Source organism: Giraffa tippelskirchi, chromosome X (genome assembly GCF_054371585.1).
Source record: "Giraffa tippelskirchi isolate mGirTip1 chromosome X, T2T-mGirTip1v1.2.pri, whole genome shotgun sequence".
In the NCBI taxonomy this organism is placed as follows: domain Eukaryota; kingdom Metazoa; phylum Chordata; class Mammalia; order Artiodactyla; family Giraffidae; genus Giraffa; species Giraffa tippelskirchi.
The window spans coordinates 142,359,883-142,374,823 of record NC_137289.1 but is presented as its reverse complement, the minus strand read 5'-3'; the positions used below and the strand labels follow the sequence as shown (position 1 = coordinate 142,374,823).

The following is a 14,941-nucleotide window of genomic DNA, read 5'->3' as shown; positions in this document are numbered from 1 at the left end:
AGATATGGCATAAATGCCAGTAACTCAGATTCAAGGGGAAATGCACAAAGTGCCTTAAGAAAGGCATAGTTCAGGTCCACTAGCTATTCACAGGGAAGGAATTACTTCTGGGCCTAGGGAAAATTTTATGGAAGAGGAAGCATTTGAAACGAGTCTTACAGAATGGTAGAATGGTAGAATTTTATGCAGAGGTGGTTGTAAGGCGGCAAGGAAACTTCAGTTACAGGAAAATAGAGTGGGGCGTGTAAGGAGGGTGTAGAGGTATGTAGAGGTTGACGAGAACACAGCTTGTGTGTAGGTGGATTATGAGACATTATTGGCAACAATTACTTCAACTAGGGCTTCCCTGGTGGCTCGGGTGGTAAAGAATCTGTCTGCAATGTGGGAGACCTGGCTTCAGTCCCTGGGTTGGGAAGATCCCTGGAGAAGGAAATGGCAACCCACTCCAGTATTCTTGCCTGGAGAATTCCGTGGACCTCTGTCCATGAATGTAGCCTGGCAGGCTACAGTCCAGAGGGTTGCGAAGAGTTGGATATGACTGGGCAACTAACACAAGCACGCACACACACATTCCAGTGAACTATGGGAAATGTTGACTGCTACATACATCATTTCCATTTTGGATTTAGTTCCTTTTCAAAACAGACATTTGCCAAACACATGTCTTTTAAGTACGACTTAGTTATTTCTTTACACAAAAGTTCATTTTTCGTTGACTAGGGTGAGGACTTCAAGTTCCGATAACATAATTGCTCTTCCCAGATCTTCGTTTATGGTTTTAGAGAGGGTTATGCAAAATATTTTACTATGTTCTTATTTTTTTTTTACACCTATGGTGGCTTGTCTTGAAATAAAGCTGCAATTTTTAGATAACTTTATTTTAGTCACGCTTAGAAATTCCATCAATCCTTTAAATTGCATTTTCATCTGAACTGCATCCCTGTGTCTATCTTCAAATGGCTTAGCTTTATCCTTTGGGTCTTTCTTCTCTTTTGGTATTAGTATTGGTTATCATTCACTGCAGAATTTATCTGACATGGATATTTATTACTGTTTTTCCCCTAGATAAGTCAGATAAGTATGATTCACGTGATGTTGAAAGACTACAACAAGATGATAACTGGGTTGAAAGTTACTTGGCTTGGAGGCATAATGTCCTAGATGAAACACTGAAGATGCTTGATGAGAGTTTTCAGTGGAGGAAAGAAATGGCTGTCAATGGTAAGCTGTTCAATTTAACCTTGACTGTGTACTATATCCCTCCCCTGCATAAATGTTACTATTTTACATTTATCGAATAGCATATTTGGAAATATTCTTGGCAGTCATCATAAATATCAGGGTATGAGGTTCTGTAAAGACCCAGTAATGCTTTGAAAGAAGCATTTTCTAAATAAGTCTTAAAAGTAGGATTATTCACAAGGAGATCGGATTGCCAAGGAGCCGAATCACACTCACGTTCTTCACTAACAGCACAGTCTCCTGTAGCTTTTTGGTTTCAAACCTTAATTAAACTAGCAGCTCAGCATCTTCACCACCAGGCCTGGAGAGAAAGAGATACTATTTGCCTGTTTTTCTCAGTTGTTGCCTGGTGTCTGCCTCTATTCCCAGGGTTGCTTGTGCTAATAGGTGCTCCATGTGAAATTACTAGACGAATGGGAATCCCCAAAATGCAAGCTTATCCCCAGGGATGCCTGTAGCCACCGCCTCTTAACATCTTGATTTCAAGGTCCAATTCTAGATTGAAATTGCGCCCCCCCCCCAAAAAAGTTTTAAATCTTAGAGGGGGTTTTATAGTCATCTTCAAGTAAATGAAGAACTCTTTTCAGGAAAGGTTACCCCTTATCTCTCTCCTCCTAAAAAATTTAACAGGAAGAAACTAGCATAACTACTGGTTCAGTTCAGTCGCTCAGTTGTGTCCGACTCTTTGCGACCCCATGGACTGCAGCACGCCAGGCCTCCCTGTCCATCACCAACTCCTGTAGTTTACTCAAACTCATGTCCATTGAGTCGGCGATGCCATCCAACCATCTCATCCACTGTCATCCCCTTCTCCTCCTGCCTTCAACCTTTCCCAGCATCAGGGTCTTTTCAAATGAGTCATTGAAACTACTGGTTTCAATGAGGTTTAGAGAAGAGTTTCCTGACCGTAAGGATTATAAACTCTGGAGTGACTGAGTCTTGAGATTTAATACAAAATAGTCAACAAATAAATCCAGAGCAGATACTCTTTCCAGTCATCATATTTGGAGAAGGAATCTATCAGAAGGAGGGTATTTAAATAATTATTTGATTGGAAATATAAAAACTGTAGGTAATTTGAACAGTGAGCATTTATTAATCAAGCAAGAAATGTAAACCTGATATTCCTAAATCATTTAAGTACAGAATAAACCTTAAACTCAACAATAGTTTTCTCTTACATAGAATTGCTAGTTTCTAGTGGCCAATAGCAGAGATATGAAAGAGGGGTGGGGAAAGATAAAGAAATCTTTGAGAGTTCTTAGGGAAGTACTGATGAATGACACAAAAGCCTTGGCATTTGCTGTTCTTGACCTTGCTAGAGAGCGGGCCTCCATTTTTCTTGAAGTATTTCCCAATGTGCCAAGATTATAAATGTGTTAGACTCTGCTGGTTATCAGACTTTGTAGAGAAATAGACTTTGTAGAAAAACATTTTGCTGGAGAAACCATAGTGATTTCTTACATCACCTCTCAGACTATGATATGGATATTTACTGCCATGTTCTTCCGAAATTGTCCAATAGTGATATTTGTTTGCAAGTCATTATGAGAAATAAAATCAGAACATGCAAATGTGTCCACATCATAATGGCTGACATGTAAAAGGAAATGGATTTTTTCCATTTTTCTCATCTCTGTCTTTATGTAGTTTTTTCCTACTTAATAAAAAACACTATCATCAGAGGTGCTTTCCAGATGTTTGCAAAAGCTTTATCTTTTTTATCTTTTTTAAAAAATAGCCTTATCTTTTTCTATACCAGAACTACTGTATAATAGTAACCTTTATGTTGTAAGTATTCTCTTTAAAAGGCCTCTGAGTTAGAATTACTCATTAAAGTTTGTCACCTTTTAGACCTGACCGAAGCCTCCATTCCCAGGTGGCTATTGGAAATTGGTGGCATTTATCTCCACGGTTATGACAAAGAAGGCAACAAGTTGTGTGAGTATATTTAATATATGTACTGGCTTTTCAGGATTTTCAGACGTCATCCCTCTCAACTGAATTGATAACAGGCAGAACTTTCTGTGTATGAACTACACGTCAGGTTTCCTACAGTGGGAGTGGTTAGGGCCAGGTGGACCAAGCATCAGGAACTTAGTAGTTGAATGTACCATTTGCATTATAATAAAGCAGGCTGTAAAGGTCCAAATGCCACATCCCATCACACAGCCAAAATGATGTAACTCAGAGTCATTTTCTTCTTTCTAATTTACTGATATTAAAATTCAACCCAGTATCTTAATGGAGAAAGTTTCTGACAGTCACTGAGGATGGCTAAATGGACTTTTTTTCTTCTCAAGTTTCCCACAGTCTTCTCCCCTTGCTTCTTCCTAAGTCAGTGTGAGAGTGCGGCGACCGTCAGCCTGCTGTCCCAGGGTCTTCCTCGTCAGTCCTCTCTCCCCTTTGCCCAAAATGCAGCTCGGTTGGCACCAAGGCTGGGACTCAGTGGCAATGTCAGAGCCCCCATCCTGAGCAGTCAGCCTGCCAAAGCAGTGTGCTGCATGCTCCGTGCCTGCCTCGCACGCCCGGCCTGCGGCCTGTGATCAGCTCCTGTGTCACCACACTCTTGGAGCATTTTCCTCCCAGCGCCGGCTCCTCCTGCTCAAGCTTCCTTTCCCATTTCTCTTCTTCCACTTGGTGCCTCACATGTGTTTCCCAGGCTTTGTTCCTTTCCTGGCCTCTCTTCCTTTCCAGTTGATGCATCCTCCTTGGGTGATGTCAAGCACCTGGGCACCTTCAGCCCCCACCCCCCAAACAGCGGTGACCCCAGGCTGTCCCCCAGGCCCCGTGCACATGCATGGCCAGCTGCACACCGGATCGGGGGTTAGCCGCCTTCAACACAACACTCAGTGCACCACACACATCCCGCCACCGCCTTGCCTGTACTGCCCAGCTCAGGTCCACAAGCCATTGACTTCCCTGGACAGAGCTTCACTTGAGCCCCTCCTCTGATTTCAGCAGCACTTCCTTACTTCAGTCCCAACCCATCCCCACCCCAGGCCCTTCCCAGATGCAGCCTGCTGGGCCTCCCTCTCTGCCTCTTGCAGTCTCCCCTCTGTGCTGCTGCCCAGAGATGTTTGAAATAGGGAAATCAAAACACCTTAACATTTAACGCCGAGTCCTTCAAGCCCAGCTCTGTCTCTCTGTTCAGCTACTCCTCCCACTGCTCATGACATTTTGTCCTAGCTTCCGCGACTCTCAACGCTTGCCATGCTCTGCCCCCACGCACGACACCCACTTTTGCCACCATTGTGCTTCTGTCTGGATTTTTCTTCTGGATAAACTGTTTTTCTAGTGCTTTCTTTACTGTTAAGCACAGGGTACAGTACTTGTAGGTTATTAGCAAACATTACTGGTTCACCTGTATTTTCTTTCTCCCCTTGCTTACTAAGGGGGAAAGTATATTTTCTAGGGGTGGGGGGCAATACCTTTCTGTGACTCTTTAAGATTCACAAGTATACACTGTTTCTCATTTAAAAGAAGGAAGAGATGTTTTTAATCTGAGAAACAAAATGAAATATAAATTTAAAAATGTCAAGGGAAAGGAATGATATGTGCATAAAATAGTATTAAAATGCTATAAATATTTTTTTCTTCTTTTTATCTTATGTTCTGCTTAAAGTCTGGATCAGGGTGAAGTACCATATAAAAGACCATAAGACCATGTTGGACAAAAAGAAGCTTATTGCATTCTGGTTGGAACGGTATGCTAAGAGAGAAAATGGGAAGCCTGTTACAGTGATGTTTGACCTGTCAGAGACTGGACTAAATAGCATAGTAAGCATTTTTCATTATTCTGAATCATTCTTTATCATGGTGTCGTCCTCCTCGCCTGTCCTCCCCATCACTGGCCACTCAACCAAAGAATCCTATAAAATTGAGCTAATCAAGTCATGTTTGGAATTTATTGCCCCTGCCCGGAATTGTGATTAAAGTCGAACATGGAATAGGATTTGCAAAAAACTAAACATATTTGGCATTGAAACTGTATTTCCTAGAAATGTTCCTTGCCTGATATGCAGGATATTGGATGTCAAGGCTGGCAGGGTAATGAGTAGATGTGGTAACAGTGAACTTTTCTATCAAAGCTGGTATCCTCTATAGCACCTCCCCTGTGCCTGGCACAGAAGAATGCACTCAGAAAATGTGGAGCATGGTGGTGTAGGCTCTCTAGCACACCATTACCTGCATGCCATGTTTTGCAGTGGCAGGATGTTCACTTGCGTTTTTGCATATCCAGCACTTTGTGATTTTGTTGGAGTTTCTTGTTTGCTCTTTTAAATTCGCTTTCTGTTTGATCTGGTTAGTTTTCAAACCCAGTTTTCTTCAGGTGATTCTTGCCAATCTTAAAAAATAAATAAAACTTAACAGTCTTTCATTTGAGCCCTTAGTGCTGACTGCAGACCTTTCAGCAGTGATGGGGATTTGTTGTCTGCTTATTAGAGCTGTTGTCTCTAACACTCAAACCTGGGCTAATGCTGGTGGCAGTGAAGTGGCGTTTGGGGACCTGCCTGTATCAGTCTTGAAATCTTTTTGAAAATCCAGTTGGCAAAGTATGTTAATACCTTTCAAGTGTTCGTATTCATACTCTTTGCCTGGTAATTAACTTCTGGAAATCTATTCTAAAGAAATAAACCTTGGCACGAAAAATAAACCTTTGTACATCAGAATGTTTTTTTCAGAGTGTCATTTAAAATGGTGAAAAATTAGAAAAAATGTAAATGTCAGCACAGTGAAGTGGTGAATTATGATATATCTAATTGATGACGTATGTGTAGCTATGTACAATGGTGTTTATAAAGAATTTGCGGTAATACTGGAAAATAGCTTTTTTTTTTTTAAGATGAAAAAGGCCTCAAAATTATATCATAGTGATACCTCACCCCAAAAAGGGAAACTTTAGACATTAAAAAAAGCTAGAGTTTTTTTAGGCAGTAGGCCCACATTTTTTTTTCATCTTTCTGTATCTCTGAGTCATTTGCCTTTGATTCATTTTTCAATCTAGTTTCCATGTCAGTGAGTTCTAGCTTACAGAGTAAATCATTTTATATATCAAATCTAAACCAAAAAGCCTAGATAAGTAAATATTCATGAAAATAAATTATGATTCTGTTATCCTTTATGTATGATAGTATTCTAATAATTAGTATTTGAATTAACCCAGAATCATAAAAAAATAAATGTTAATGTTTTTTATTAACAAATACAGGGGCAGAGAGTTAAGCTGTCTGATAATTTTTCAAGCTACTTATATTTTATTTCATTATCTTTAATTTATAAATAAGATTTATTTGCATTACTTAGTATTTAAATCATTAATGTTTCCAAGTACTAGAAACTTACTGAATTATGTTTATATAATGTTTACATATTTTTATGTTTATACATAATAATATTTATATATTATCCTCTCAATTCACAAAAGATTTAAGTTGGCCTGTAAAGATGTATACAGAATTGCAAGTCAAAATTTTTTTACAATTATTTATTAGAGTTAGGCCACCAATTTGGCTTTAAGCTTGCCTGAAAGAAATGGAAATATTTAAAATTACTCAGTGGACATACTTTAAAACCTGTGTCTTAAGAGAAGTGCATCCATTCCTGATTCGTGAACTAGAAGAAAAGTCTTTCATGGGTCTTCAAAGAGAAGACGTTTTACAGGATAATGAATAGCATCCTTGAAAATATCCTCACAGAATACGGAGCAATGGGTTGCATGGAACTACCTACCAATAAATGTACACCAGTGGCATCCTATTAAATCAAGTTGAATTAGCAGTAATTTGGGATTTTATAAGCCAGGTGATTCAGTTAAATAAAAGGTGAAAACAAGAATATTAGACAAGGACTTTTTAGGCAAAGTCTGGGGGCCACAGATCATGTACTAGGTAATTAAATATATAAATTTTGAGATGTTCTCTTTGACTGTTTACTACAGATTATTAAACCCTCTGTACAGTAGATATAATGACTAGTTATAAAAGTATTATTATATGCTAGGGTTTATTCCATAATACATACGTAAGATACTTAAGGATGCTTATTTTCAGTTTATTGGAGTTAAAAGATGCTATAACTCGCATGCTAGGAATAACTTTATAGACTCAGATCTCCAGGACAGCTCACCTTTTAGTAATTGATGCCTTTAAGTTTACCTGGTTGTATTTTTCATCCTACAGTCCTTACAAGATAGTTGATAAGTAAGTCATCCCATGGCCAGTGGAAACATACAAAATGAAATGATCCATGTAAATAGTATCTCTGATAATCTAATTTCATGTTGCTGTGTTCAGGGCAGTAGAACCAACAGTCAGCTATGTCTTCCAGAAACTGAAGTCAATGAGCAGTATTTAAATATAAACTAAAAAAATTCTTATTCTTGATTCCTACATAAGAGGAACAAAGGTAGAAGTAGATCCAGCGAGCTGGTATGATCAGATTAACTGCTGTGTAAAAGATTAATAAAATATATCTTATTGACTATTATGAGGGTTAGAAATTAGGTTTAAAAAGGAGACATATCAGAATTTATATACATATATATTGCCATTCCCAGTAGTCAGGCTGTAGCCTGTATATTTGTTCTAATAATTCTTTAGTTGTTCAACAGATCTTTAGAATTTTTCTATGAGAGTTTCTTTTTAGATCCATTTTATAATGCCACATTACCTTAGCAGCCTGAAGTATCTAACTAGTTTGAGGTAGGATGAATGATGTGTAAGCATTTAATTTCTTTAACTCAATTTTTTTTAACTTTTTATTTTGTGTTGGGGTATAGCTGATTAACAAACAATGTTGTGATAGTTTCAAGTGAACAGCAAAGGGACTCAGCCATATATTTAATTCAGTTTTAAGATTGATTAAGTATCTTAATGACTTAAAACTAAATTCTGGGAATATAGATACTTATTTTATGAGCTATTTTTAAAGAATTTAATAATTACCTCATTTTTATTTAATTGATCACCCTTAGAAATATGCAATTTAAAATTTTCTAATGTGGACATTTAAATTTAAATGTATATTTTTTATTTTAGGATATGGACTTTGTACGCTTTATCATCAACTGCTTTAAGGTTTATTACCCTAAATACCTCTGTAAGTAACTTTCTTGTTTATAAAAATGTAGTGAAACCATAGACAGTGAGAGTTGTGAGCTTTATATTATTATAGCCTTTAAAACCTGAGACATTACTTTTTGGTGAAGAGCTTTAAATGTGTTAATAGAAGTTTAAGTACATATCCTAGTAGGTACAGGAGAAAATTTTCATAAATAATCACTGTCCTTTATAGTTTTAAGAGTATAAGTTATAATCTGTATATTTATCATCCTGTAACACACATACACACACATGCAGAGACATAAAAACATACATATATTTCTAAGATTGTACCATTTTTACTAACATTTTCAACTGAGAAATTTTAAGTATTATTTGGAGCTTCTTACATGCAAGAAACAAATGAGCAGTATTGATAAGTATACTGTGTGATAAGCGATACTCAAACATAAAATGCACTGTTTCTATCAATTTGATATTTTTAAATTGTTACTAGAAAACATTTGACTAGTTGGCATTTAGATTATTTTTTAATTGTGAGTCTTCTGTTAATTACTTAAATGAAGCACTCCTGCATGTTATGTATTCATGTTTGATTGATTAGATTTATATGATGGTTTCCCTCTGGAGAATCAAGATGCCATCCCACATAGTCAAAAACTTTTAACCCCTGTGGGATGAAAGTAAAGAGATGGGAGAGATGCAACAGGGATATCAGAAAATGGAAACTGAGGTCTGGTTGGACACACCCCTGGCAAATTCCACAGTTGGGTCTTTTGGGACTTAGGTGACACTAAAGCATGAAATCCCTAAGTCTTTGTAATTTTTTTTTTAGGTCAAGCTTTTTATTTTTTGGTGGTTTTTTTTAAATTAAAGTATTTATTTTAATTGGAGGCTGATAACTTTACAATATTGTGATGGTTTTTGCTGACATGCTTTCATGTTAGTGTTCATGTGAAGTGAAGAGCAGACAGAAAGCACGATGGATGTCAAGGATCAGTGCCACTCGTAGCCATGTGCTCTCGTGTCTTCAGAGAGAGTATTCATGAACATTTTTAGGTAAAAGGAATGTTTGGTTTGGGGAACCTGTAGGATCTGCTGTTCCTTCCGAATTCTTCCTGGATCTGGCATGTACCCTGATTCATTGAGACTTGCTGAGTGGTGCCAGTCATTGGTCAGTAGGGAAACACTACCCCATATTATTAGGTTTTCTTTCTTTTATGTACAAAATGAAAGAAAACTCTCCGCTCGTTTATTCAAATATCCAAAGCAGTTTGTGAAGAGCCATTTTGAAGAGCACAAATATTATTGCTACTTTATAAAATACATCTAAGATTCTTTTGAGGAAACTGTTAATAAATTCATGGGTCTAGATGAAGATGAATTGAACACTATCATTCCAAATAACTATATAATGGATATATTCTAGCTGCATAATGCTTTGCAGACATTGAATTTTATAGAATCTTAGATTGATTATGCTTTAAAATTTGTCATGGAATGTAACTATTACTTCTTAAACTCTTGAATCCAGATTTTTTGAGGCATATCTCAGATGAAGACTGAGGTATTAAGCACCAGGATACCTCTTTCCATGTACCTTCTTCCCTACATGTACTTAACTTGTCCTACATTAATATAATTATTCTAGGAGGTTCCCTGTTCAGAGAAGAATGAAATTATCTTTTGATTCATCTGAAATAGAATGAATTTTATATCAAAAGTCCCCTTTGTGAGTTCTGATTCTTTCTCACAATTGTTATTAGAGCTGTTTAATATCTTCATCTAAGTATACAACTAATATTTCTGTATCAGTTCAGTTGCTCAGTCGTGTCCAACTCTTTGCGACCCCATGAATCGCAGCACACCAGGCCTCCCTGTCCATCACCAACTCCTGGAGTTTACCCAAACTCATGTCCATCGAGTTGGTGATGTCAGCCAACCATCTCATCCTCTGTCATCCCCTTCTCCTCCTGCCTTCAATCTTTCCCAGCATCAGGGTCTTTTCCAGTGAGTCAGTTCTTCACATCAGGTGGCCAAAGTATTGGAGTTTCAGCTTCAGCATCAATTCTTCCAATGAATATTCAGGACTTATTTCCTTTAGGATGGACTGGTTGGATCTCCTCGCAGTCCAAGGGACTCTCAAGAGTCTTCTCCAACACTACGGTTCAAAAGCATCAATTCTTCGGCACTCAGCTTTCTTCACAGTCCAACTCTCACATCCATACATGACTACTGGAAAGACCATAGCCCTGACTAGACAGACCTTTGTTGGCAAAGTGATGTCTCTGCTTTTCAATATGCTATCTAGGTTGGTCATAACTTTCCTTCCAAGTAGTAAGCGTCTTTTAATTTCATGGCTGCAGTCACTATCTGCAGTGATTTTTCTGTATACTTCAGAATTATTGGCTTCCTAGGGCTGATAATATTAAGAAAAGTTGAAACAAGTTTTGTTTCTTAAAACATGACTTACTAAAAATGAGGAGGACAACTGTCAAGAGTGGGTTTAACAATACAATCTCTATAAAATTATAATTGAAACCATAAATTAGACATTGAAATCATTTTAAAGCTCAGTGGACTTTAGCACTAATATCACATGCCACATGCATAGTCTCCACTTACCCACTTAACTGTTCTTTGTACTTTTCTGCAAAAAACAAAAGCTATAAATGAATAAAGGAACAGGGTATTTGCCAGCTGGCAGTGATTGTGCATTTTTCATTACACACAAGCTGTCCTCCTAGGTGAACCCCTCACCACTGTGAGAAATTAGTCTACTTCTAGCACCACTCACACTTCACAGGATTAAAACTGAGTCCTATATCTCAGCTTTTAGTTACATTTACATCACTAGTTTATTTTTTTGGTCAGGTATAAGTGATACTACTATTGCAGGACTAAGTCACGGTCAATGAATTTTTTTTCCCCATCTTTCAGCAAAAATGGTGATCTTCGATATGCCTTGGATAATGAACGGTGAGTATATTACTTATACTTTCCTAATATCAAATGTCTGATTCCTTTTTTGTATTCCCAGTTTAGCGATATTTCTATACTTATTTTTTAAAAAATGTTTGTATTGTGCTTGGTGTGTACTTTTAACAGGCTGGAGTTAGAATAGTTAAAGGCTGTTCCTAGACAAACTGGGCTAACATTCTGTCCCCAGGCTCTGGGGACACCCTTTAGTCATGCCTAAAAACAGCTTTTAAATATTGAACCATTCAGGTAAAACTGTAGCCAGAAGCCTCAGTTTGTCACCTTTAGATGAGGTATATCACAGAATGCAGGCCTTAGCTAGGCTTTCTCCTGGGCTTCAAGAGTTGAGCAAGAAAATGGGATGAATCTAATACTTACCCAAATCTCTATTGTCACATGATCCTTATGACAGTCATGATATGTTCTTTGACAAAAAAAAAAAAGTTTAAACCATTGAAAAACATTCTTGACCAGCTTCAGTATGGTTGTTAATTTCATGTTATTTTTAGAATGTGCATTTTCATTTGTGTTTGCCAAAGTCAGTTGTTACATAGAAAGCAGTACAGAAAATCAATGAAATCAAAACGTAGTACTTTGAAAAGTTCAACAAAATTAACAAAACTTTAGTTAAACTGATGAATGAAAAAAAAACACTCAAATTATTAAAGTCAAGAATAAAAGAAGAGACATCACTGTAGACCTTAGAGAAATCTAAAGGATTATAAGGGAATATTGTAAATAATTGCATGCCAAGAAATTAGATAACCTTGATGAAATGGGCAAATTCCTAGAAAGACATAAACTATGAAAATGGACACAAGATTCTGAATAAGTATAACAAAAGAACTTGAGTTATTAATTTAAAAAATCATAAAAAATAGCCGAGACCCAAAATGGCTTCCCTAGTTGTTGTTCTTCAGCCGCTAAGTCGTGTCCAACTCTTTGTGACCCCATAGACTGCAGCATGCCAGCCTTCCCTGTCAACTCTCTCCCAGAGTTTGCTCAAACTCATGTCCATTGAGTTGATGATGCCATTCAACCATCTCATCCTCTGTCACCCCTTTCTCCTGCCCTCAATCTTTCCCACCATCGAGGTCTTTTCCAGTGAGTTGACTTTTCCCATCAGGTGACCAAAATATTAGAGCTTCAGTTTCAGCATCAGTCCTTCCAATGAATATTCAGGATTGATTTCCTTTAGGATGGACTGGTTTGATCTCTTTGCTATCCAAGGGACTCTCAAGAGTCTTCTCCTGCACCACAATTCAAAAGCATCAGTTCTTCAGCGCTCAGCCTTCTTTATGGTTCAACTCTCACATCCATACATGACTACTGGAAAAACCATATCTCTGACTCTATGGACCTTTGTTGGCAAAGTGATGTCTCTCCTTTTCAATATGCTGAATAGGTTTGTCATACCTTTCTTTCCAAAGAGCAAGTGTCTTAATTTCATGGCTGCAGTCAACATCCACAGTGATTTTGGCGCCCAAGAAAATAAAATCTGTCACTGCTTCCACTTTATCTCCTTCTATTTGCCATGAAGTGTTGGGACCAGATTCCTTGGTCTTAGCTTTTTAAATGTTGAGTTTTTTTGTTTGTGTAATTAGAAAACAAGTCTTTTATTTGGCAGAGTATTTAATTTTAAATTAGTCAAATATAACCATTTGAATGTTGAGTTGTTTTTTTTTTTTTTATAAATTTATTTATTTTAGTTGGGGGCTAATTCCTTTACAATATTGTAATAGTTTTTGCCATACATTGACATGAATCAGCCATGGGTTTACATGTGTTCCCCTTCCCGGACCCCCCACCCACCTCCCTCCCCATCCCATCCTTCTGGATCATCCCATTGCCCCGGCCCTGAGCCCTTGTCACATGCATCGAACATGGAATGGTGCTCTGTTTCACATATGACAATACATATGTCTCAATGCCATTCTCCCAGAACGTCCCACCCTCACCTTCTCCCTCAGAGTCCATAAAATTGTTCCATGCATCTGTGTCTCTTATTCTGTCTCGCATGTAGGGTTATCGTTACCATCTTTCAAATTCCATATATATGCATTAGTATACTGTATTGTTGTTTTTCTTTCTGGCTTACTTCACTCTGTATAATGGGCTTTTAAGCCAGCTTTTTTACTCTCTTCTTTCACCCTCATCAAGAAGCTCTTTAGTTCCTCTTCACTTTCTGCCATAAGGGTTGTATCTGTATATCTGAGGTTGTTGCTATTTCTCCCAGTAGTCTCAATTCCAACTTGTGATTCATCTAGCCCAGCATTTCGCATGATGTACTCTGCATATCAGATAAATAAGTAGGGTGACAATATACATTCTTGTTATACCCCTTTCCCAATTTGAAGCAGTCTGTTGTTTTCATGTCCGGTTCTATTACTTCTTAACCCGCTTACAGGTTTATCAGGAGGCAGGTGAGGTGATCTGGTATTCTCATCTCTTTAAGAATTTACCACAATTTGATTTGATCCACACAAAGGCTTTAGCGTAGTCAATGAAGCAGAAGTAGATATTTTCTTGGAATTCTCTTGCTTTTTCTATGATCCAGCGGATGTTGGCAATTTGATCTCTGGTTCCTCTGCCATTTCTAAACCCAGCTTGTGCATCTAGAAGTTCTAGGTTCATGTACTGCTGAATCCTCGCTTGAAGGCATTTGAGCATAACCTTACTAGCATGTGAAATGAGCACAGTTGTATGGTAGTTTGAACATTCTTTGGTGTTGCCTTTCTTTGGGATTGGAATGAAAACTGACCTTTTCCAGTCCTGTGGCCACTGCTGAGTTTGCCAGATTTTGACATATTGAGTGCAGCACTTTATCAGCATCATCTTTTACTATTTTAGATAGCTCAACTGTAATTCCATCACTGCCACTAGCTTTATTCTTAGTGGTGCTTCCTGAGGCCCACTTGACTTCACACTGTGGGATGTCCGAGTCTAGGTGAGTGACCACACCATCATGGTTATCTCGGTCTTTAACACCTTTTCTGTACAGTTCTTTTGTGTATTCTTGCCACATCTTCTTAATCTCTTCTGCTTCTGTTAGGTCCTTCCTGTTTCTGTCCTTTATCATGTCCATCCTTGCATGAAGTGTTCCCTTAATATCTCCAGTTTTCTTGAAGAAATCTATAGTCTTTCCCAGTTGATTGTTTTCTTCTGTTTCTTTGCACTGTCTGTTTAAGAAGGCCTTCTTATCTCTCCTTGCTATTCTCTGAAATTCTGCATTCAGTTGGGTATATCTTTCCCTTTCTTCCTTGCCTTCCTCATCTCTTCTTTCCTCAGCTATTTGTAAAGCCTCCTCATATGATCACTTGGCCTTCTTGCATTTCTTTTTCTTGGGGATGGTTTTGATCATTGCTTTCTGTACAATGTTACGAACCTCCATCCATAGTTCTTCAGGCACTCTCTACCAGATCTAATCCCTTGACTCTGTTCATCACCTCCACTGTATAATCATAAAGAATTTGACTTAGGTCATACCTGAATGGCCTAGTGGTTTTCCCTACTTTCCTCAAATTTAAGTCTGAATTTTATAATAAGGAGCTCATAATCTGAGCCACAGGCAGTTCCAGGTCTTGTTTCTGTTGACTATATAGAGCTTCTCCTCTTTGGCTGCAAAGAATATAAATCAGTCTGATTTCAGTATTGAC

The 14,941-nt window shown here is 37.8% G+C and overlaps 1 protein-coding gene and 1 long non-coding RNA gene across 3 annotated transcripts in view; one reads left to right on the top strand and one right to left on the bottom strand.

The window, feature by feature from the left end:
* The window catches only part of MOSPD2 (motile sperm domain containing 2), a 95,281-nt gene that overhangs the window by 19,258 nt on the left and 61,082 nt on the right, over positions 1-14,941 (top strand). For both annotated transcript variants that reach the window (XM_081565317.1, XM_081565316.1), the window contains exons 3-7: positions 1,066-1,221; positions 3,097-3,183; positions 4,868-5,022; positions 8,283-8,343; positions 11,247-11,285. In XM_081565317.1, the coding sequence (XP_081421443.1) occupies positions 1,066-1,221; positions 3,097-3,183; positions 4,868-5,022; positions 8,283-8,343; positions 11,247-11,285 (498 nt within the window). The remainder of the gene's footprint in view (positions 1-1,065; positions 1,222-3,096; positions 3,184-4,867; positions 5,023-8,282; positions 8,344-11,246; positions 11,286-14,941) is intronic.
* The window catches only part of LOC145536275 (uncharacterized), a 93,597-nt gene that overhangs the window by 19,251 nt on the left and 59,405 nt on the right, over positions 1-14,941 (bottom strand). The window lies entirely within an intron of this gene.